The sequence below is a fragment of the Amblyomma maculatum genome, chromosome 2 (genome assembly GCF_055883805.1).
Source record: "Amblyomma maculatum isolate TAMU_Amacu chromosome 2, ASM5588380v1, whole genome shotgun sequence".
Taxonomy (NCBI): Eukaryota; Metazoa; Arthropoda; class Arachnida; order Ixodida; family Ixodidae; genus Amblyomma; species Amblyomma maculatum.
The window spans coordinates 66,547,764-66,571,425 of record NC_139345.1 but is presented as its reverse complement, the minus strand read 5'-3'; the positions used below and the strand labels follow the sequence as shown (position 1 = coordinate 66,571,425).

At 47.3% G+C, this 23,662-nt stretch overlaps 1 protein-coding gene across 1 annotated transcript in view; it reads left to right on the top strand.

The window, feature by feature from the left end:
* The first annotated feature begins 726 nt into the window (after positions 1–726).
* Positions 727–23,662, top strand: part of LOC146198866 (high affinity cAMP-specific and IBMX-insensitive 3',5'-cyclic phosphodiesterase 8B-like) — a 33,907-nt gene continuing 10,971 nt past the window's right edge. The window contains 10 exon segments of the mRNA XM_084591997.1: positions 727–792; positions 3,048–3,238; positions 3,767–3,826; positions 4,399–4,456; positions 5,362–5,529; positions 8,675–8,907; positions 9,001–9,071; positions 10,571–10,638; positions 12,045–12,218; positions 23,354–23,407. Of these exon segments, the coding sequence (XP_084448123.1) occupies positions 727–792; positions 3,048–3,238; positions 3,767–3,826; positions 4,399–4,456; positions 5,362–5,529; positions 8,675–8,907; positions 9,001–9,071; positions 10,571–10,638; positions 12,045–12,218; positions 23,354–23,407 (1,143 nt within the window).

Below are 23,662 nucleotides of genomic sequence, written 5' to 3'. Positions count from 1 at the left end.
ATAGTACGTTCCAGCGGCCGCTGAATGATCGCGTGGTGGTAGAGTTGTTAAACCCAGTAAACGTTCTTATAACCAGGCTGGAAGGCGCCTCAGGTGAACATCAAATGCTGAAATGCCACCCACGAGCGATGGTGTCGCGTTGGAGCGCTGCGACCACCGCGTGCTAAAGAGGCGCAAATCAACCACAAGCTCGCCACAAATTTGCTACGTTGATAATATTGCGAATGTTCTCATGAGTGGGCATTTCCAGACTATTACTTCAGGAGCCCCGACTTCTGTCTATAGGATCTCCTTTTGGCTCAATGAAGTAATTAGGACGGCTTCTAGTGTACTACGGCTCTCACATCCGCTCTCCGTAAATCCGTTCTTTATGTAAATACGTAAATTAAATCTGTTCTTCGTCCTGAGAAGAAGCCTCGAAATGTCTCCTTCATGCCGGGGTCTGGAATTTGCTTGACACCTTAAGGCGCAGTACAATATATTAATGAGCCAAAGCATGTGTTACCGCTAAACCACGTGACTGTTGACGTCAATCATGCTCTGCCAAATTAAAACAAAACAAAAAAGAAACAAATCAAATGTGGCCAATATATTTGGGCGATGGACTGCTCTCGTAGCACAGGAAAGAGTTGACAACTGCCCCCCTTAACAGCCCAGTCAAACCGGTTTCTCCGAGGGTTGTGAAGTGGTGTATGCATGGATTGGTTGTGGCTGGGTTGTTAAGCTATGTACGCTGGCCATTGCCAACTCACGTTCACGCAAAAGTCACAACATTCTTGGGTGGGCTTGACTGTGAGTAGTATATAGTGCTTTCTCGCATAAAATTACTGTTTTTAGGTTTTGTGTATTTGCCCTTTATGTTTACTTTGATATACTTCGACTCGAACCAATGGTTTTAACTTCTGGCAAGACTTCGCATATGTGTCCATTTTCTTTTTCTTGGAGGGCAAAGATGAACGGAGCTGGGTCGGTGGTGATATAAATCGTGCAAGCTTTCAATGCATTGCGAAAATTTGCTTCTGAAAGTTTTTCATGTGCATAACGAGTTGACACCGTCACAGAAAACAAATGGTGTACGCTATTGAAAATAAATAGCAAAAGCTTCAAGCTGGCCGAGGGACGATCTGCGGGTATATTGATTTCTATGGTGCAGTTACATATCAGGTAAAAAAAAAAAAAAGAATTCATGACTTCTTTCCCAGAATTAGTCAAAAATTTGGGAGCGCTTCTGGGGGGCAGTTTGGTCGCTCTTGCTGTGGGCACTCCCTCGCTTTTTATAGGAGATGTGAATAGTGAGCAGTGCTATTGGACAGTGATGGCTTCACTATCCGAGGCTAAAGACAGATACCATGGAATGACTCAAATTTTTTAGCTGCTGGCAAACCGGCGCCGACGCGTCGCGTCTTCCTCACGTTATCTGCAGGCTGTGGCGCTTCCTCCGCGCGCGGCGACGCGTCTCCTACAGCCGCAACGCCGGGTCGACATATGTGATGTTTTGAAGGAACGTGTGCATTCTTAGAGATTCGACCGTGTCAGTATGCAATAAGCAAGGGAGTAGCAGCGCCGTGCTGGTACTGTATACGGTGCAAGGTGAAGAGGCTCCTGCGGCCTTTGCGCTTGGGTTCATGCACTCGCATTATCGTGTATAAGTGGTATTAAACGACGACGAAAACTATTTCGATCGATGGTGCTGATGTAGTTTTCGCTTTAAAAAAATACACAAGTAGAAGATGAAGGGCATTTCATTTCATTTATTTTGCCCTCAAGGCCCGAGGGCATTGAAGAGGGGAGTGGTAGTATACAGAAGTTATGTACAGGGTGTTTCAATTCTAATTATACAATTTTAGCTAATGCAGAACAAAAACGCTGATGATCGATGATGGAAGCAGTGGTTTCGGGAAGGGGGTTCCAGTCCTTTTCTGTTCGTGGGAGGAAAGACTTAGCTGCATGTTTAGTTAAAAAAAAAAAAAGAAATACCGACTTATGCGAATGATCAACTCGTGATGAAACATATGGTGGAAGGGGTATAAGATCGCTGCGCAGACTGGGATTATGGAACATTATTTTATGAAGTAAACAAAGACGAGCGTACTTTCGACATCTAGCAATAGATGTTAACTGTAAGGTATTCTTCATAGATGTTGCACTGGCGGTGCGGTTATAGTTCTGAAGGATGAAACGTGCCGAGTTATCTTAAATTAATTCGAAGGCGCTGATTTGGTTTTCAGTGAAGGGATCCCAAATGGACCCAGCATATTCTAACTTACTGCGAACTAAAGATTTGTGGAGGAGAAACTTGAGTGAGGTGGGAGCAGAAAAAAAGTTACGACGAAGGTAGCCGAGAGCACGGTTGGCGTTGTTAATTTCATTTTGCATTTTGCAAAAGAAAAGTGTCGTTAAAGTCGTTAATTTCACGAAATACTACGCAGTCATCTGCAAATAAATTAATGTTAGAAGAAACGAAAGGAGGGAGGTCATTAATATAAATTAGAAACAGAAGGGGCTCTAGGACAGAGCCCAGAGAGCACGGAAGTTGATAGAGAAGGAATGTTATAAGCTATTACAAACTGTGTTCGATTACAAAGAAAATATTCTAACCATGTTAAAACATGGGGGGGGGGGGGGGGGGGGGGAGAGATTTAGCTTGCTAAGTTTAAAAAGAAGTAGTTTGAAAGCCTTCAAAAATCTAAAAAATGGTTCGCGCGCATGAACAACAATCGAGAAATAACATTAAATAAGAAGTGGATCCAATCAGAGCTGTACACATACAGCATTGAATCGGGCAGTCACATGCATGCTGTCTTGTCGGAAACCGCACTTGCTGCTCATTGTTTCGAAGCAGCCGTGGTGGAATGTACGGTTACTCAGCTGTTCATCGGTAGCACATGCATAAGTGTCCTAACACCGTTCACGTATCTGTCTGATGGGGAACAATCCGCACATAGAACCCGAGTCGGCGATATTGCAAAAACTGGTCAGCTCTCTCAGTGTGCCTCGCATCCACGTCGAAGTTGATAGCAGTTTGTTCTTGTTCAACAACGCCGCAGGTGATGTTCGTGTTCACCAAAGAGGACGCGCAGTATGGAGCGCTCAAGTGGGCCGCCGAGAAGATGCACTACGAGTGCTCGCTGAGCTCGACCGCCGAGGCGGCCCTCGAGAACTTCCTCGACGTGCGCCCGCACCTGGTCTTCATCGATGCGCGCAGCAAGAACACCGTCGACCCCATCGTCCTCTGCAGGTGACCACACAGCTTACCCCGGATATGATTTGCCGTACCCGCAGGTTGCTATCGCGGCGAAAAACTTCGCTTGTGACGCTGAACTTAGCACTAGAAACTTGGAAGAGATGTTGCAATCGTGACAATTCAGATAATCAGAACAGCGGCGTTTTACATTCTGTGCTTTTGCGTTGCGAATATGTAACGTGTTACGATGTGTCCGCTACTATCATGTCTTGGTGGCGTTTCCGCACCACGTCAGGCCCATTACACGTCTGTGTACAGAATCAGCTTACCACGTCTACACTCCGGGACTCTTTGCCCCCGTCACTGCTTGCCAAGGGCTAAACTTGCCTGGAATGGGCACCACTCAATCGCTTGGCCAAATGGTTGAAAAGCTGCCTGCTTTAGCATGTGTAACTCAAGAGTAACAGTAAAAAGCTTAAGAACTGCTTAGTGCAAATGAGCTCGGTAAGGGTACATGAGGCGAAAGCATGACTGAATTGTTAGGGTTGTAACTTAAGGCGTGGCTTCCTTTAATCTTCGCAGGACGCTTGGAGGGTACAAATTTAGCCAGTACTCCTGCATCGTCGCTGTTGTAAAGAGAGGGTGAGTAAGAGAGTGACATCGAAGCCTGATGTAGAGGCCGTTGCAGTATTTTTGGTTTCATAATTTCACCCACCAATGCGGGTACATGTGTGTACTAAATAAATTTGAACTGGGAAATGACTGCCGGGAAATATTGAGCGTGATCCTGAATGCAATAAAGGGCCTTAAGGTTAAAACTATTCGGCTCTGTGATTCTGTTCTTCAGCCTGCGTGGAAATGATTCTTGTGCATAATATCAACATTTTGCGGTAGGAACTAAATAAAATGTAGTGAAACTGCAAAAAAAATTGAAGTCCTGCCCAGTGGATTTTGAAAAATATGTGTGACGATAAAACGTACACTTGACATAAAAAGGTGTTGTGACAGAGTTGCCCAGTGCTAGCCAACGGCTTCGACAAAATCTTATTTAGTTCCTAGCTCCACGTTATGTCCATCCCTCACTCACCTTGTGCATTTCTGCGTTGCGCACGAAAGTTTTTTGAGCTCTGCTCCTTCGGTCGTCTGAATGCCATCGTGCTATTTGCGAAGAGCATTTCTAAGTGATCTTCCTCCTCTCTTTTCTGACGCTGCAGTCTGGCTGAGAGAGAGGAAGCGGCCATCATCCCGCTGCTCAGAGCTGGCTACAACAGGGTATTTATCGCGGTCGTCGCAACTTCCTCTTTTTTTTTTCTTGCTTCGCAGTTGTTAACAAAAGTCACTTACGTTGCTTTATACCACAACAAAGAGTATTAGTAGTATTTCCGTCCCTCTGCACGCAATATCTAGTGACAGAAACGTCTAACACAACGGAAACGATGCATTGAAAGACAAATAAATGACTTTCGGGGCATCGTAGAATGCGCGGATGTAAACAAACTAGCACCACGTCAATACACAAATTCACCTTGTGTGTGGAAGAACGTTTTGCTGAATCACGCACATTCTAATTCCTCTAGGCTATAGCGTCAAAAATGACGGTACTATGGAGAGACTACAAAATCACTCCAGAGAAGGCCGAACGAAAGTGGAAAGACATCGCACCGTATGGATGCGTGTATTAGGCGATCACCGACAGGAAGCATGTATCCTCTCGTCGAGCGGCGATTGCTATAGAATTAAGAAATTGAAAAAAAAAAAAATATCCGCAAATGCACTACATATCAACGGTAACAGAGACACCGAGTGCCGAACTGCTTTATGAAACATGCTCAGACAGCTGTTTCGGGAGCAGCTGGGCCATACCGATGTCCGCACGACGGTGTATGCCAGCTGAGACCTACGTGACCGGAGCCATAAGTTGGTGTGAATAAATTCCCATTACGATGCCACTTGACCCGCGAGAAGTATTTTTTTTTATGAATTTTAATTTGGCTTTCTGACTAAAACATGCAACTTCAACCCTGGTAAAGTGCAACATACTATCTCCAACATTTTATTTATTGTTTTAGCATTATTGCTGAAATATAGGCATGCAATGACCGGTGGTTTCTAACTAATCAGAGAGTTGTGAGAACAGCCCTGAGGTTCATGGCGGTTGCTGCCGCCACCGGCTGCAGTGGCTGCTGGAGACGAGCTCGCCTGTGGCGTGCCTTAACGAGATGGTCCAGATTGAGCACAACGACCTCGTCCACCTGTGGAAGCTGATGGCCTCCGAATCCCTTTTCTCGGCGCTCCACTACGCACGGGACGGCGTCATGGTCACCGGCGCGTCGCACGAGATACTGGTGCGCTTGCTTCGAGCGCAATCCACTGTGCAGCTCGTGTATGGGTAAACTGGGTGATCGCGAATAGACATCGGATAAAGAAGCAGTGAATTGACCAGCGACTCTTACATTCAACTGGAATGAGGAGCGTTGCATATGAGAATTCTTGCCACGTCGACCTCACTGAGGGAAGCACAAGTTAGCTCGTTTGCGTGAAAGTTGCTGGAGTGTGAATGCCTGTAATGTTATCAGTTTACAAAGGTGACCACCGTAGTTTGCTTTGTACAAAAAAGTTATGGGGGACACATAAGCTCTGCCTCTAAGGTTATAACGAAATAGCGTTAATGGCTGCCGTCTGCGGCTCCCGTTACGGTTTCTCGTTTGCGTACGTCTTCGCTCGCTTTATTACCAATCAATTTATTTGTGCTTCTAATATTTTGCTCATCCTCGTTAGCATACAGTCATAGGCTGCCATGTTATTCAGCTTCCGGCCGTAAGCTACCACCCCACATAGAATAAAGCCCCGAATGAACTAATCCTTATGAACACGCAGGCTTGGCCTATGAGAGCATGCCTGGATCAGCATGAAAGAGCACTGGAAGGTTGATTCCTAACTAGCACCTTCCCACCTCAAAAAAAAATCAAACCGAGTGGCAGCTCCTACCCACTTCATGACAGCATTTGATATCGTTAAGGATAGGATAGGATAGGAAATACGTTAGTTTCTCTAGGAGGGTCTTGTGCTAGTAGCAGAAGAGTTCCATCTTCCGCCTTCTCACACGGTCGGTGCCCCTATTCCAGGGCTCCGCTGAGCTTCGCTGCTCGCTGGGCGTGCTGGATTAGACCTAGTTGGCAATCCAAATCGCCGCTGGAGAGCTGGCTCTCCCACTGTTCCGCACTCGGGTCTTTACGAAAGCTGTCATTATTTCTGCACTGCCACGTGATGTGGTATAACGAAGGTGTGCTACCACACCATGGGCAGGTGTCCCGATATTGTGACGGGTAAATTTTGCTTAGGATATGCAGGTTAGGGAATGTTCCTGTCTGCAGTCTTCGCCAGTACACTGTCTCTTGTTGTTTTAGATCCCGATGAGGCGGCGGATAGCGGATCCGTACCCCCTTATAGTAGTTTAGAATATCTGAGTACGTAGGGCCGACTCGCTCGGGTAGATCGTCCGATTAGGAGGAAGTTCGGCTCGTGTACCCTCGAGCTACCTGATCGGCGCGTTCGTTCCCCGCTATGTCGGTGTGTCCTGGCACCCAGTAGATGTTGTGTTTGACTTTTGATGGGGTCGCGCTCTGGAGGAGCCTGAGCGCGGCGCGACCTATGCGGCCGTTCATGTAGTTATGACAAGCTTCTCTAGAATCTGTTAGAATGGTAAGGGACGTGTTGCTTCGATACCCGGCTACCACCGCAAGAGCAACGGCTAGCTCCTCCCCTTCGGTTACCGTGCATTCCCTGACTGAGGCACTAGCTAGTTCCTTTAGGTTGGAATCAATAGCTACCGCCACTGCGTTGTTATGGGAGCTTCCTGTATACGGAGCCGCGTCCGTGTATACCGTTGTGGATCTTGTAGCTAAATTTTGTTGTATATACTTCGCCCGGGCTGCTCTACGGGCCACATGCAAGTTGGGGTGCATGTTCCGGGGAAGAGAGCTAACCTTTAGCGTCTGGCGATTTGCGTCCGGTATGCTCGCAGTACGATTCTCGATTTCCGCAGTTGCACCTAGCCCCAGTCGCCTAAGAAGCGAGCGCCCCGTAGGAGTCTGCTGGAGCCTGGCTATCTGCGTGACCAGTTGGGCTTCTTTGATCTCTTCGAAGGTGTTGTGAACGCCAAGAGCTAGTAGTTTTGCGTTAGAGGTGTTCATTGGTAGGTGCAGGGCTGTCTTGTAAGCTTTGCGGATGATGATATCTGCACTTTCCACTTCTCCTTTGTTGAGGTTGAAATACGGGAGGGCGTAGCCTACGCGACTGAGTACCAGGCTCTGAACCAGGCGCAGGGTATCCCCCTCTCGCATACCGCTCCGCTTCTGCGACACACGCGTGATCATCCTGGCGACCTGAGTGGTCGATTGCTTGAGAAGGCTGAGCGTATGGCCGCATCGCTGATTGTTCTGAAGCCACATACCTAAGGCTCGTATCTTGTCTCGTTCGGGAAGTAGCTGTCCTTCGAGGGAGACATTGAGGGTCCCTTCTTTGTGTCTCCCTTTGTGAACTCGCAAGAGTTCGGATTTTTCTGTGGAGCAGGTGAGACCTCGTGCACGGACATATTCTTCTACGCAGGTAGCCGCTGCTTGCAGTCGTTCTTCTTTCTGGCCGAGCGACCCGGAGGTAACCCAAACCGTGATGTCGTCAGCGTACATGGCGTGGTGTATGCCTTCGATCTTCTCAAGTTGTCTAGCGAGTCCGATCATGGCCACGTTGAAAAGTAGTGGCGAGATGACGGACCCTTGAGGTGTGCCTTTGTTGGGGGTCGAGAATTTATCACTGCGAAGGTCTCCGAGCCCAACCGTTGCAGTTCGATTGGAGAGAAAGGCCTTCACGTAGCTGTGAATCTTCTCGCCACAGTGGAGGTTGTCGAGTCCTTCCATTACAGCCGCGTGGCTAACGTTGTCAAAGGCCCCTTTAATATCAAGGGCCATGACCGCGTTCTCGCCAGCGCTCGGGACATTGGTGAGGACCTCCTCTTTGAGTTGTCGAACAAACTATCGAAGAATCAGTACTGGGTTATGTCCCATGCCAGTAATGTTTTCTCTCACAGCACCTACAAGGCGTGTTTTTTGCAGAACGCGGCATTTAGCATTATCTTGGTAATACATGTCCAGCAGTGCCCTCACATGTAGCTTAGCTGTTCATTTTCCGCCCATGTGCGCGATAGTTTGTATTTTAATAAACGTGGGGAATTATTTTCTATTTCTGCGTATACCATGATTGACCACCATTTGTAGAAGTCTCTGCACCAGCTGATCTAACCAGGAAGCTAGCTAATTGCAACGCCATGCTTCCTCGATTTTTAACTTCATCAAGAATGTTCCGTGCAAATTTGATTTGAGTCCGCATTCGTGAGAATGTCGAATACACGTATTTAGAAAGAAAGCTTATTTTGCATTGAGTGCGTATGCCTCGGCGACTGCAGTCTTTTGCACCTGTACCATGCGCGCACAGTTCATGAACCGCGCGGCCGAGAAACTGGCCGGCTTGTCTGCGGAAGAGATGCTAGGCGAGAGCGCCCAGGAGCTGCACCGCACCGAGTTTCTGAAGCCGGACGTTGCGGCCTGCATCAAGACTCAACTGGAGACTGGACGCGAGTGGATTGGCACGCTGTTCCATCGCCGGAAGTCCGGAGAGTGCCTGCCCGTCTGGAGCAAGGTAGCGCCCGTCGACGTGGCTGGCCCAGGGTATGACACACGCGTACGCATCTCTTGGCTTCAGCTGCACTATGCTCGCTTTGACTCCCATGTATTATTAAATGCGGCGCTGTCTGTGTGCAGGAAACTGGACTACGTGGTGTACATCAAAGAGAGCCCCTTCCTCCTGGATAAGCCCTTCTCTCCCGACGCCGGTGAGCTTGTCGAATCTATATGCTTGTGTCAATGGTCTGCACAGCGGCGAAGGTGGCTGGCAGCGCTTTCGGTTACAATAAAGTAGTCGTTTATCCGGGACGTCTTCCAGTGTTCGCCAATTGAGGTCGGTTGCCAGTAAACCGTATAGCTGTATGCTAAGAATCCATTTCTTCGAATAACTGAAGTTTAATTGGTCTTCCGGTTTACTTCTAGCTAAGAGAGTGTCTTGTAATCGGATATAATTGCTGGCCGTACGATCACTCCCTAGAGGAAATGAACAATTTATTCGTTTTACTGTATATAGTGCGTATGCGTTAGACTTAGATGTAATGATGAAAGCCGGTATAGTGATATAATTTTCAAGGAAACTTCCTGATTGTGTAATCTTACGAGTTGGAAATTATTATAAACACGTTTATTTCATTATTATCATGACTGCATGTGTAGACAGAAGTGAGAGCTTTAATGGCTTAATGAAAGAAAAAACTGTGAATTGCGGCGGAGCAAAACGGTCATAAGTGTTGTCGATGAAGATGAAAAAAAAAAAAAGAATGTGGCAGTGTTCTGGAACGTAGTTACACTGAGTAGACTTGCAAAAGCGTGTGTTTAGCTTTGTAGGTTCATAGTTTTGATGTGTGTTTAGAAGTTAATGAAGGTGATATGTAGTGTACATCGCGAGAGAGTGGTAGTAAAATAAGCGGGGCGAACGGCTGAGCCGATATAGCTACGAGGGCCCGTACTATAGCTTCTCGCGAGAAATGCCTGGATACGAATATGCTACGCTTTGACGTTCCTTCCCTTTTTTTTTTTCGTCCATTATAGAAAGAAAAGGTAGGAGGTTCGAGTCCTAAAGTATGGTCAATGGTTCTATTCTTAAATTAAGGTCCGAGGTTTGAACTTCGGGTGACGGCTAGGGTTCGAGTCCCAGTCGTAGATCTAGTACAAGGAATCGATCGAGGGCTTGCGTCATAGCTGTCATAGTAACGGTATTTGGTCCGGGGCAGAGAATCGGGCGACGCCCGTCATCAACACCACCACAGGCCTGCTGGGTGGGCGGGGCAGACTATTCTTCAGGCATATATCTGCTTTTTGGTCTGTCCCCTACACAACTGCAGTAACAGAGGTGTCTCCGGGTAGGAAACAGAAGCCTGGAAATAAACGTGACCGCAATGAAATTTCCCTTAGTAAGGTGACTTTACTAAAGTGCGTTAATGTATTAATGAAAATGGGTGCGTCAGAATCACTACCACTGCAAGTGAACGTGCAAGCGGATTGCTGCATCTGCGTGCAGGCTTGTAAAAACGTAGCATATAGTTGCATGATCAACGTAGCCTAATTTCTTGCTTAGTTTCTTTTACTATACTGTTGATATCCCTGCAAACACATCGGTAACCAGCAGCATTTGAAGAGAATTCGTAAACAGCTTCCGTACAGAAGCACCACAGGTATAGAGGACCACACTCCAAAGTGCACCGACAGTCTTCTCCTTTGCTCGCAGTGGTGATGAGCAGAAAACAGGCCTTCGCAAAGTACCACGCTATGGCACTCGAGGCACCCATCACGAAGGTGAGTGGGCGAAACTTTGAATGACGTCCAAAGGAATTGCTCATGACTGTGGTGAGGTCATGTAAATAATAATAATAATAATAATAATAATAATAATAATAATAATAATAATAATAATAATAATAATAATAATAATAATAATAATAATAATAATAATAATAATAATAATAATAATAATAATAATAATAATAATAATCAATCTTTATTTAATGTGCGCAGGAACAACCATGTGATCTTTGTGCTGCAGCACAAAAAAAAATGAAAATACACACACAAGTTTTATACAAACAGAACGCAAAATAAACAATCATTCCAGGCGCAACAAGTGCGTGGTACTTAAAACACAGGATAGAAATACAGGGAAATACAATAAAGAAATAGAAATGAACGCGGGACAGTAAGATTCGAAAATAAAGTTTAAAGTTAAAATATAAATATGAAACGGATAAAAAGCAGTACAAGATACTTTAAACAGCACTGAACAGGAGAAAAAGCAAAACGTGAAGTAAATTAAAAGCAATACTTAGGCTAGAAAGTGGAAGTTATATGTGATAAATACAGTTTAAAATACAAAGCAGGAAATTATTAATAATAATGTCCTGCCAACATACACTATCCTGCTTGCATCAGGATACGTCATTGCAATGTTCAGACGCATTCCTGCTCACGCATTAAATTTTAACGCAGGCATTATAGCAGCCGTTTGAAACATGCCCGTATTTTGATTCGAAAGACACTTTAAGAGGCCTGAAATTTTGTCGACACGGTTTGTAAATATTAATCGCTGGCTCCCGTGACGGCGAACTGCTGGGCTATATGATAGCCGTTTAGGACACAGCGAACGATCTACATTTATGCTCCAAAAGCGCTTTTTTAAATCTCAGCCCCTTTCTTGTCCTGTTATGACGTCATGCCCACTGCTTACATGTCAAGGCTATTCCTTATTTCTCGGGCTTATAGCGCATGTTCAGTGGTGGCCGTCAGTCTCTGTACGTGGTAGATACATACGATAGCACTGTCAAGAATTTCTGCACTTGGAGCCGTCATCAGTGTCTGGCGTACCGCAAAAGCGGGCACCTGATATGATGTCGTCGCACTCAACTTAAAGCGGGTAATGCGAATTTGCTGATGTTCATATATTTCTGAATCGAACGCATCTCTTGTGTTGAGAGCCTAGAATGTCGCCTGCGTGCTTCTTGTTATCGCTGAAATTAACCCCTAGCATAACTAGATTCGTTTCCTAACACAGGTTCTAATGAAAATAGCGTTCGTGGCTCATGGCCAGGGAATGAAACGTTTACTTTTCCCTAAAGTTAGTTACACATGTAACATTAATCCATCGCGCTTTAATTCCCTTTTTTTTTTCTTTGCCGCTGAGGATAGACCGCTGTTTTCTTCACGCGCAGATCGTCAACATGCTGCTTGCGACGCAAGAGAACTCCCCGCCCCCTGTGTCCCAGTCGCTGGACACCGTCCTCGACCTCCTGCGCTGCACAGAGCTCTACAACCCCATGCTTGGCTCCGGACAGGACAAAGCCGAAGACCAGATGACCTCGGACCTTGTTGCGGGGCTCACAGGAGTATGTTCGATCTATTCCGCGCTTCTGTCGCTCTTTTCGTGCGATAGCGGTATCACAATGCTCGGTGTCTGCCGTGTCCACATATCAGTCTGTTGTAACTTTACTGACATCACGACTTCGAGATCGCGTGCTCACGTTTCGGTCAATAAGAACTGGCCACCTGCGGACATATGATCCAGGTATAAGGTTCGTGGACCCTCTGGTGGACGCCCATGGAGAATGCGTAGGGTTGAAGGTTTGGAATTTAATCCAAAGCAAAATGAAAAGTCTAGATTTTAATGCAATGGCATTAGAGTCTACGTGAGCAGGAAAGTCGAATGTGTTAGGATATTCCTTCATTGATCGAGAGGCTGATGGCGTCACAAGGTCATGCGATGTAGCCGCTCATTGCCCTTATTAAATGACCAAGAAAACATTCAGGTGCTAGTCGTCTCTCTCTCCCCTTGCGTCTTGCACTTGACCCTCCGGCACGCTACTCTGAATTGCGTTTAGACGGATAACGCTTCTTTCCCAATTGCTGTCGCTTCAGAGGGATCGTCGTCAACGTGTTTCCGGCAGCCAATCAGCTATTCACGGGAGCGCTGCATGTCGTTTTTTTGTCGTAGGGGTCGAACCAATGGGAGGTGTCGACACCATCATCTATTATTTCATCAAATGTCTTTGTTGAGGCGTCGCAAAAGGGGACGAGGGCAACAAATGTGAGAGGAATATAACGTTAATATAATACAACATAATGTAATATAATACGACGGGAAGCGATACAGTCGCAATACAATGTTGATCAATGCAGATTACTAGTAAGAAGCGAACAAGTAAAATGAAAAAAGTGTAACTGGTTCAGGAAGCTGGAGAGAAATGCGCGATAACTTTTATTCGATGGTATAACTGATTAATGCCTATTGAAATTCAGTATGGTCGCGCTTGCAGTAAATATTGTCATACTATTGCTGTGACCTGTGTACATGTACGTTGAAGAGGTGGCGCGGTGTCCGCATGACAGCTATTAAAAATCTGTCGACAATATCCCCTTTATTACGTGTCACGCGCTTTTCATTCGTCGTCAGATGGAGTCAAGCCGTGAACTTCGCGTCAGCGGCGCCGATAATGACTTCGGCTTGCGCCGCTCTTCTGTGTAGGCCTGAGCGGTCGCGGAGGAACTTCGCGCAATGGCCGAGAAGTTCCAGACTCCAAGTAAGAATCATGAAAAAGCTAGTGAAGCCGAAAATGAGCGGCGATTTTACAACAGCTGGCATTTACATTAGCGAGCTAGAATAAATGACCCTATCACTTAGGGGGATATCTATAACGGGGCGCAAATACGCACGCGAGCAGTGCTACAATAGAGACTTAGTTTACCGCTGCTGCTTACCGCGATTGTGTATACCGTCACCGCGCGCCGCCATATCACGCGCCAGTGGTCCCTGCGTGCGGAGTCCGTTGAAATTGGACATGGACGCGTGGCGCCATCTGTCGTTCTTGGGGTGATCTGCGCATGCGTACTGACGCTCGCGCGGTAGCGCTAAACTAAAAGTCTCTAATAAAGCCTTTTAGTTTGCCGCTTACTGCGGCCGTCTACCGCTACCGCGCGCCGTCAGCACAGCACGCGCTGATTGCAATATTCCTGCGCGCGGAGTCCGCTGAAATTTGACAGGGACGTGGCGCCATCTGTCGCTCTCGGGGTGATCTGCGCATGCGTGTTGATGCTCGCGCGGTAGCGCTAAACTAAAAGTGAAAGCGCGAAAGCTGTGCGCAGCGTACGTGCTATCTGCTGCGGCCCTATTCTGAAGCTACTGTATTCTGTATACTGTCGCATTCTGAATACGGCTCTGTTTACGTAATGGCGAATCGAAGCTTTTGCGTTAGTGCTGCCCTGCGTCGCAGCTGGTAGCTGTGCACGGCTGGGCCTTTTCGTCCCTCTTCGCTAGCTTCCGCTTTACAGAATTCCCCCGCCGCCGACTGTGCCTGTCCACCGGAAACGCTTTGACAGCGTCTATTCAAGGAAAACCGGCCTTTTGCTGCGACTCTGGGAGCCACGCAGATATCTCAGTTTATTTTACAGTCATCTCAGACAGGGTGACTTGATACAGAGCATTTAGCGATGAATTCTGCGCCAAGTCCGTATACGCAGCAAGGAGGTGCACGACAAAATGCCACGTGTTAGGACAGTATAAAAAAGAACTGAACAAGGATTCAGGGAGTGCCACAGTTCGCAAGTCGAGGCCCTCGATCTAACGTGTATAGGTGAAGACTACAAAGTAGGCTTCACGGCGCTTAATCGAAATACACTTGTTTTTGGATTTTGCTGAAGGGAAACCACTCAAGGGCGGGTACAATTAAGAGGAACAAAAATATCCTAAATGAAAAGATTCAACAGAAACAATATGAAAAGAAAAGGAAACTGCTCTGAAATAATAAGATCAGTCCCCACAGCATACGACTACAAAATATGGGCCCTTCGGAAAACGAAAAAGTACCTGAAAACGTCGTTCCAATGAAATGAGCGAGCCTTGAGATTAACGTCAAACCTGGCAACCTGCGTGTCACGGAGGGGCCACTAGACGAGGGTCTCCGCAAAGATGGACAGTACACATTGCTGGTGAAAGGCTGACTGGCCCTTCACTTCGTTGGAAAACAGGAGGAGCGTTTGTTTTCAACATCGCACCGCTTACCAAAGAGCTGGGTACCACTGAAAAGGTTCCAAAGTATTTTTCACTACAGGAGGTATTGCTATGGACACATCGCATAGCCCCGTAAAATAAGCCGGGTCAACTTCCTTCCCGAGTGACTAGCGACAAGAAAAAAATGATTAAATTCACCGGTGAAAATGCACAAAATAGGTGAGCTTGATAAAAATAACTCCGTAAGATGAGGATAGTATGGTCATTCTGTAAAAAAAAAAAATGTCTTTGACTGGATCCGTACTTGGTAATACGACCTGCCAACAAAGCGCGATGGCGGATTTGCGCAGCCAGATGCTCGAGAATCGCAACAAACGGCGACAGTGCTAAGGCTTTGTTCAATCACATTCTGCTACCACTTCACTGCAAGTGTTCCCCGTCTCTGTCAATCGGGTCTCCCGTCTCAAGCGTTTACTTCCAGTGGCAGCTTGGTCTGGTTAACGATTTCTAGGCAGCCCTCGGAACGCGCGGCTTGCAGGACGTCGAAAGACAGCCACTCGACCGGTGGTTGGGGCAGAAAGTTCGGCAGAGGGGCCTCACAGAACTTTGCCCCGGCGTAGTTGCTGCTTTGCACGATGCTTCCCTGGGGAGGTGATGGCGAAATGTCTTTGTTGGGTTGAACGCGGCCACATTGTATGGCAGCCGGCACCGACGCTGGCCATGGCTTCTTCTTGCGGCGGGATTTCTTCTTAGGGGCAGCCTGGGTGACACTGACCGCCGATGTGCCGCCAGCCGCTGGCCGTTCACGGCCATGGGGCGAAGGTCCCTTTGAGACTGGACATGCAGCCTTCCTTTCTCTTGCAGCCATGACGGGCCCTTTCAAACACGGTTGCGGCCGCTTTGTCTGCGAACACCGAAACGACAATGTAGGCACCCAATCAAAAATTACAACCCTGTACCGAAATGGCGCCCTAGGCCGACGCGAGTCAGAAAGTTGTTGTTGTGGCTGTAAGAAGAAGGAAAAGAAAATGCACGGGCCTGCTGCTGGCTCTGTAGCTGAGCCGCCTCCGCTGCCTCGTGCAGATAGAAGAGAATATAGAGATGAAAGAAAAGGAAGAGGGAAAGAAAGACGCGCGCCGCAACAACAGCCGTCGTCCACCACCAGAGGTGGTGTGTGCAATGACGGCCTGAACAGATAAAAATTCGGTGCCAGGCGAGCCCCCGCCGCAAGCGGCGGTGACCCACCTGTACCAGCCCCATCAGGGGAGAGTGGCCTTTGAGTCAGAATGAAGACAAGGGTTGACCCACCTTGAGTAGTGCTAGACAAGGGTTGACCCACCTTGAGTAGTGCTCCGGAACACAAACACAGGAGGAGGTGACGGCGGCTAATCCCGCGAGGGCAACTTGACTAGGGAGACGCGGCCACACGCACTCTGAAACACAAGATTCAATAAAGACTTTGCAGCACGCAACGTATCGGTATCGCAGAAACAGTAAGCGCCCTCTTCAGCTCTTGTTCACTGGATATTAAACTGAAGCGGTTACTAGTTTCTTCAGATGGTCGTCCGTAGTTTGAAAATGTGTACATATTTCAGAGCTTAAGTAGGGTTGGAATGAGTATCTCCTGGGCTTATCAAATAATCTCGCGCCAGCATGCCTCGGCGGAGCGTTTATTAGTGAGGTCACGACGGGAAAGGAGATGCAGGCCCGAGTTCAACCCAGGAGAGGAGGTGCGCAGTCTTGCTTGACCCCGTAATGTCCATTTTTATTCCAGGAGACACTAACCCCCCTATTAGAACGAGAGGAAGATAGCTACAGGGTATGAAAGAGCACTGAACAAGGGTATGGGGAGGAAGCCGTAGTTCGCAGGCCCAGTCAATGTTTCGACAAGTGGACTGTTCTTTGTCTGGGCAGAGGGATGACCACTGGCATGGGTTCAAATACACTTTTCCAAAGAAAGGGGTAGGGGTATGGTGGGTGAGAAGAAAATAGGTCAAGGAGCGAAAAAAGAAAAAAAGTTTCTTCAGTATAAAAGCATTTAATGTTGGGCGAGTTGTTTTTGATGATCCATAACTACAGCGCAAACGACAGGACAGAGATGTGTGGTGTCCCTCCTTCACGTCTGTCCTGTCGTTTGCGCTGTAGTTATGGATCTTCTTCAGTATTTATTTCTCAGCCTGCAACCATTGATCCTGTGGCCTGAAAAAGAAATAAAAGGGCACAACCAGGAAAAACTACAATGCGGGTTGAATGATTAGGCACCACCTAAAGCAGGTTCCCGCAGACCCCTTTCCTGAAAAGGGACAGGCATTCAAAAGGTCCTGATAAGGAACATGTATACAGAGGAACAATTCTCAGAAGCTTTCCTCAAAGGGGGGAGAAGGACACTGAAACAAAATAATAACAGTACAGTGAACCACACCAGCCACGCAAAAAAAAAAAAAACTTCAAAGGCCAACTAAAGTAGGAAGTGATAAGAAGGAAATATGCTTGGAGAAACACTTGCAGCTTATGCTGTTGAGGAGGTGGGATAGAGTGTACACGTGTTGTGATTAAACTGTACAATTAACGCTATATGGGACTGTACTCCAGGACTATTTAAGGAATTCAAACGTTCCTTTAGATATATTTATTCCTGCTGGGTCCGATATTCTAAATTTATGAATTAGATATGCCTCTCTATATTTTCTTTCCTCTGCAGATTTAAAGCCGGACTGAAGAATATACAATTTAATTTCTTCGTACTTATGGTCTTTCTGATTGAGATTCTGGGAAACTGCTTTCCGGAGGTTTTTGCCTGTGTCCGCCCGTTAGCTAATAAGCGTTATGTTCATTGATTGCCGTGTCCCTCAGATGTACTGTTTGATGGAACGAACATTCCAGAAGGTAGACAACATTTCAAGAGGTGCAACTAAAGCCTGATTTTATGTGAAAAGTGAAGTCGCTTGCAGTACATATTGTAGATTTTTACAGAGAAAAAACTAAAGAAAGCTAATCTTTTTCACATATGGCGGGTCAGAACCGCATAGCGAAAATTTCTTTTTGCTGTGTTTCAAGAAAACAGAGCAACCATACCATACTGCATTCGTCTCCGCCTGAAGAAAGTGCCGTCGCCGGCTTCTTCGCCCGGGAGCGCGCTGTCTCGGTGCTGTCTGGATGTGTTTGCACTTCCTTTCTTTCTTTTCCTTTTTTTTTTTCGTTTTCCTAGCCGAGATAGTTATGCTTGACAAGCGTGGAGGGGGAGATGGTTGGTAATAACCACGGTGTCCTTTTGTATATTATTGCACGTCTTACATCCGGGTCGTGAGCAAGGTTGTGGTTATGTTGGATGCTTGTTGTCGAATTTAGAATGTACTAGAATATCTCGCAGGTTTGTATTACGTTTGTATATTACCCTGGGTGCTGCCGGGAATATTTTCTCCAAGCGTTCATTACACATTAATATGGAGTGGTATTTCCGCAGAATAGTTTGTTTGGAAGGGCATAGAAGTATTTAGTTACAAAAGAAGGCTGGCATTCAGTGTTGGCCTTAAATTTGGTCGTTTCGTGAGCACATCGCTGCGGTTAAAAGTGCTTGTTCTTTCGAGGGCCATATTCAGGAAGTTACCGGAATAGTTCCTTTGTAATAGTGTTGCTTTCAATGAATGTTGTTCGTTTAAGTAGTCATTATCATCGCTACATATTCTTCTAAGTCGTGTCGCCTGTCCTACAAATATTCCTTGCTTACAACGTCTCGGGTGATGACTAATAAAATCAAGGTATTGTTGCTTACCCGTTGGTTTTCTGCACAAGGAAGTTTTCCGTTTTCCACTGACATCGTGGTGTCGAGAAAGTCGACTTTGAATTGCGACGGCTGACAAGTATGATCTAATGCTACTGCGATGATTATTAAGATGCGAGACGAACGGCTGGAGTGATTCTGGTCAATGCTGCCATATCATGAAAATATCGTCAATATAGTGGCGGCATATAAGTTGTTTTTCCGGAAATGAATTTAGTATATTGAATTCTAGAACTCCCATGAATATATTCGCGTTAGCCCGCGCGAATGGAGTACCCATGCCGGTTCCAAATATCTGCGATGAATTGAACTTGAAAAAACAGCCGCTGCCCCAGCGCTCACACCAGAGGCGCTATCTTGTGCATCAACCTTCAATCGCCTCTCGTTGTGCTGTGATAGAGTTGGGGGAAACAAGATGTAGCCTCTGATGTCAGCGCTGGGGCAGCGGCTGTTTTGAAATCGCCGCCGCCGCTTACGGTCAGAACTTCTGGCTTCTTATGATTGAATCAGGAAAGTACCCCAAAAAATTTTGGTATTAAAAATGACTAACGACAAAATGCCATTTCTGTGAGAAATTTGAACTGCGAGGATTCCGCGGTTCAGCACGGGAGAAGTATTCTGCAGCCCGCCAGTGCAACGCACTGTACATAACACCACGAAATAGTGGACACCCACACTTCATTAGGTCAAAGTCACTTAAGGACAAATTTAGTGTCACACGAAGACCTGCTATACCTATACTCTGGTTCATACAGGAGCAGCAAGAGAGGTGGTGAAGGGCGGCTGTTCCTGCCACAACGGGGCTGGTACTGGTTGGCTAGCCTGCCACCGAATTTTTATCTGTTGCAGGCCGTCATTGCACCCGCCACCGCTTGGGTGGTGGACGACGGCTGTTGCGGCGCGCTTCATTTCTCCCTCTTCTTTTTCTTTCCTATTTTCTCTTCTGTCCGCACAAGAAAGGCACAATTGAGAGGTACTCCCGCCCCGCCGGGATGGTGCAGTGGTAAGACGCCCGACTACTGTGCCGGAGTACCCGGGTTCGAAGCCGATCACGGCGGCTGCGTTTCGATGGAGGCGAAACGAAGAGGCGTCCGTGTGCTGTGCGATGTCAGCGCACGTTAAAGATCCCCAGGTGGTCGAAATTACTCCGTAGCCCTCCACTACGGCTCCTCTTTCTCTCTTTCCACTTTCATTCCCACCTTCCTCCCTTCCCTTACGGCGCGGTGTCCACAGAGCAAGTGTGACAGTTACTGCGCCTTTCCCTTCCTGTGAACCAATTTATTTAACGAAGAGGCGTCCGTGTGCTGTGCGATGTCAACGCACGTTAAAGATCCCCAGGTGGTCGAAATTACCCCGTAGCCCTCCACTACGGCTCATCTTTCTCTCTTTCCACTTTCACTCCTACCTTCCTCTTTTCCCTTAGGCGCGGTAGAGGTGTCCACAGAAAAACAAGTGAGACAGTTACTGCGCCTTTCCCTTCCTATAAATCAATCAATCAATCAGAGAGGTACTCCCCTGATGGGGCTGGGGCAGGTAGGTCATCGCCGCTTGCGGCGGGGGCTTGCCTGCCACCAAATTTTTATCTGTTGTAGGCCGTTATTACACCCGCCACCGTTTCGGTGGTGGACGACGGCTGTTGTTGCGGCGCGCGTCTTTCTATCCCTCTTTCTTTTCTATTTTCTCTGCTGTCCGCACGAGGCACCGGAAGTGGCTGAGTTACAGAGCCAGTAGCAGGCCCGGGCATTTTCTTTTCTTCCTCCACAATATAGGCACTGTAGCCACAACAACAACTGTGGGATTGCAGATGGCAGGAACGCTAGACAAGAACACATCTCGCGGAATCTCGCGCACAAATCTCGTGCACAATTCTCGCGCACGGGATTTCGTTCCAAGAGCCTAGAAAGGCTTTGCAGGCTTTCGCCTTAAAAGGCGCAGTATCTGTTACAATTCTCCGCAGACTTCTTAACTGAGCCGAAGGGAAAGAGGTGCCGTAGTGGAGGGCTTCGGACCACCGCGCAACAGATGCTTTCGCCTCATCGCACTTTAGTGGTACGAAGTGCTTCCTAGAATTTTTTCCGGACTCATTCATGTCGAAACACGTCCACTTACGGTTTTGTGACATCATACACTGATGTCACATCTCGACGTCGTAATTCTAGCACTAGATCTAACAAAAGCATTTGACAACGTAAAACACCAACAATTCTCGCGGGACTACAGGGATTAGGAGTCGGCGAGAGGACATATAATTACGTAATGGATTTCCTGACAAACAGGACGTTGAAACAAAAGTTTCAGGACCTGGAATCCCTCACTGTCCACCTGGGAAGTAAAGGAACTCCGCAAGGCTCGGTGCTCTCCCCTTCCTTTTTAACGTGGTGATGAGAGGCCTTCCTGCCGCTCTTAAAGTCATAAAAGACCTGAAGTTCAGCATTTACGCGGACGACGTTAATCTCTGGATGAACAATGGCAACGATGGCAGCACAGAGGAACGCCTACAGGCGGCGGCGGACACCATTGTGTCTTACGCGGCCGAAAGGGGTCTTTCGTGCTCTCCGCAAAAATCTGAACTTTTCATATATAATCCAAAATCAATGAGGTGCAAGGGCGACTTTAACGTAGAAATTAAGGTCGACGGCTAAACCGTACCAAGAGTCCAGCAAATCAGAATCCTCGGACTTTTTTTCAAGAGGACGGGTACAACGACGGAACTATAAAAAAACTCACTACCTACGCGACGCAAGTAACAGGGATATTTAGGAGGATTGCATTCAAAGGCAGAGGCCTCAAAGAGAGAAGCCTCTTGAGACTGATGCAGGCGTACATAATAAGTCGAATATGCTATGCCACACCGTTCCTCAACATCAGGACCAATGAAAAAGATAAGATAGACGCACTCATCAGGCGTTGCGTCAAGAGGGCGCTGAGTCTACCCATCTCCTCCTCTACGGAACGCCTGATAGAAATGGGAATGCATAATAGCTGGACGGAACTTGCTGAAGCGGTGAGAATCGTCCAACATGAAAGATTAAGTAGGTCGAGCACGGGTCGAACGATCTTAGAATGGGTGGGTCGAAAAATAGATAGGGGCACAGCCGACAAGGTTGCCCTACCACCACAATGTCGCGAGAACATCATTGTCCGTCCTCTCCCCCGCAACATGCACCCAGAATACCACAAGGAGAGACGGGAGAAGAGAGCAGAAGCACTGGTTAAAAGTGCAAAAGAATTTAGAGTAAAATAAGTTGCCTACGTAGACGCTGCAAGCGGCCGATCAGGGGCGACAGTCGCCGCGGTAGTCGATGGTAGCGGCGCACCAGTCGTCTCCGCCATCATCCGAAGCAGAAACATAGACACGACTGAAGAGGTCGCAATAGCGCTCGCCTGCGTCGGAACGAAGGCTAGATTGATCTTTAGCGACAGTAAAACTGCTCTCTGGAATATCGGAAAAGGCAGGGTCTCGCAAGAAGCCGCCCGAATTCTAAAAGTTGCAACTAAAATCGATCGCAAAATCACCCTAATTTGGGTCCCAGCACACACGTCCGTCCCCGGCAACGAGGCGGCCCATGACTTAGCCCGAGATCTCTACTTCCGGGCAAACGCGGAGCCGCCCGACTGCCAGGCGATGGACGAACGTTTGCAAACCTATAAAGAAATAATCGAAAATTATAGATTAGGAAGACGTCTAATGCCGCCACCGGATCCTAGCTTAAACAATAAAGAGGCCATAGCCTGGCGGCGATTACAAGCCGGAAATTTCCCGAACCCTGTCTGGTTGTTTCACACCCAGATAGATGAAAAAAACGATAAATGTAAAGCCTGCGAAGCGAGGGGGACCCTCGACCATATACTTTGGGAATGCCCTAAGTCTCCGGGCGCTAGGGACAACATTAAAAGTAGAGAATCCTGGGTAACCCTGCTGCGAAGCGACGTCCCCGCTGACCAGCAGAAAGCCGTCCGCCTGGCGGCTGAGGCCGCGAATAACGAATGTATATTCGCCAGTCCTTAGTCACGGAGGTTCCAGCCCCCGTTCCTCAGGCCTGCGTGCCAGGAGCGGGGAGTAGGGGGCCTCCTAAATCGGTGGAAATTAAAGTTTTAATCAATCAATCAATCAATCAATCAATCGATATAACGTCACCATTCTGACGTCTTTATAGTCACGTGACCGAAAGTGAGGTATTACGTGATCACTTTGGGCATCACCATCACTCTGGTTGGCTATTTAGACGTCCGAGTGACTTAATTGACTCTAATTATTAACTAATGACTCCATGTGCACCAAACCTTTTCCCTGGCGACATTTTTCATCTTCTATCGACTACACCATTCGTTCTTTCCTCTCGGCCATCACTTCGACGCAATCCTGCCGACAAAGTTCTGGTGACAAACTCCTTAAATATAGGAACTTACATGCTCACGCATTAAAGAAAACCACCGTTGCATCGCACCCTTGGCTTCCCGACTTGGTTTACATTCATCTTTGAACGAGCGTAACTAGTACCCAAGAGCCGGCTAACTAAGCCTTGTATGCCAAGAATGCATTTTTCTATTAAAACCGAATTGTGCGTACTTACGTCTTTTTCTGTTTCAACCGAGAAGTCCAACGCCTGGCCATAGCCTCTGCGCTAACTCGTCGACTGTGAGAGGGCACAATATCATGTACAACGCACGACGACGCTCAGCTATAGTGCCCAGTATATTCTAGACACTATAGCTCGGTTGCTTCTCGCTCGAAGAAGGGCCAGAAAAGGGCGAGTGTCCGGCAACTGTCTTACAAGATGGCGCTGATGGCGCTCGAGGTGGATAAATAGCAAGAAGGGGACGCATGGAAGCTAAATCGAAATTAAACAAGGGTGTTTAAAGATAACCTATATCTAAAAGTCGTTAATGTTGAAGAGTTACTTAAGTCAGAAAGAAAAAGAATAAATGTTGAGCATGGTGGTGATTATCACCACCCAGTTTCAAAGGGAACGCTCTTAACATCCATCCATTCACCATCCGTGCTGCTGCACGCGCTCATATAGGAGGAGTCCGCCGTCCATCGA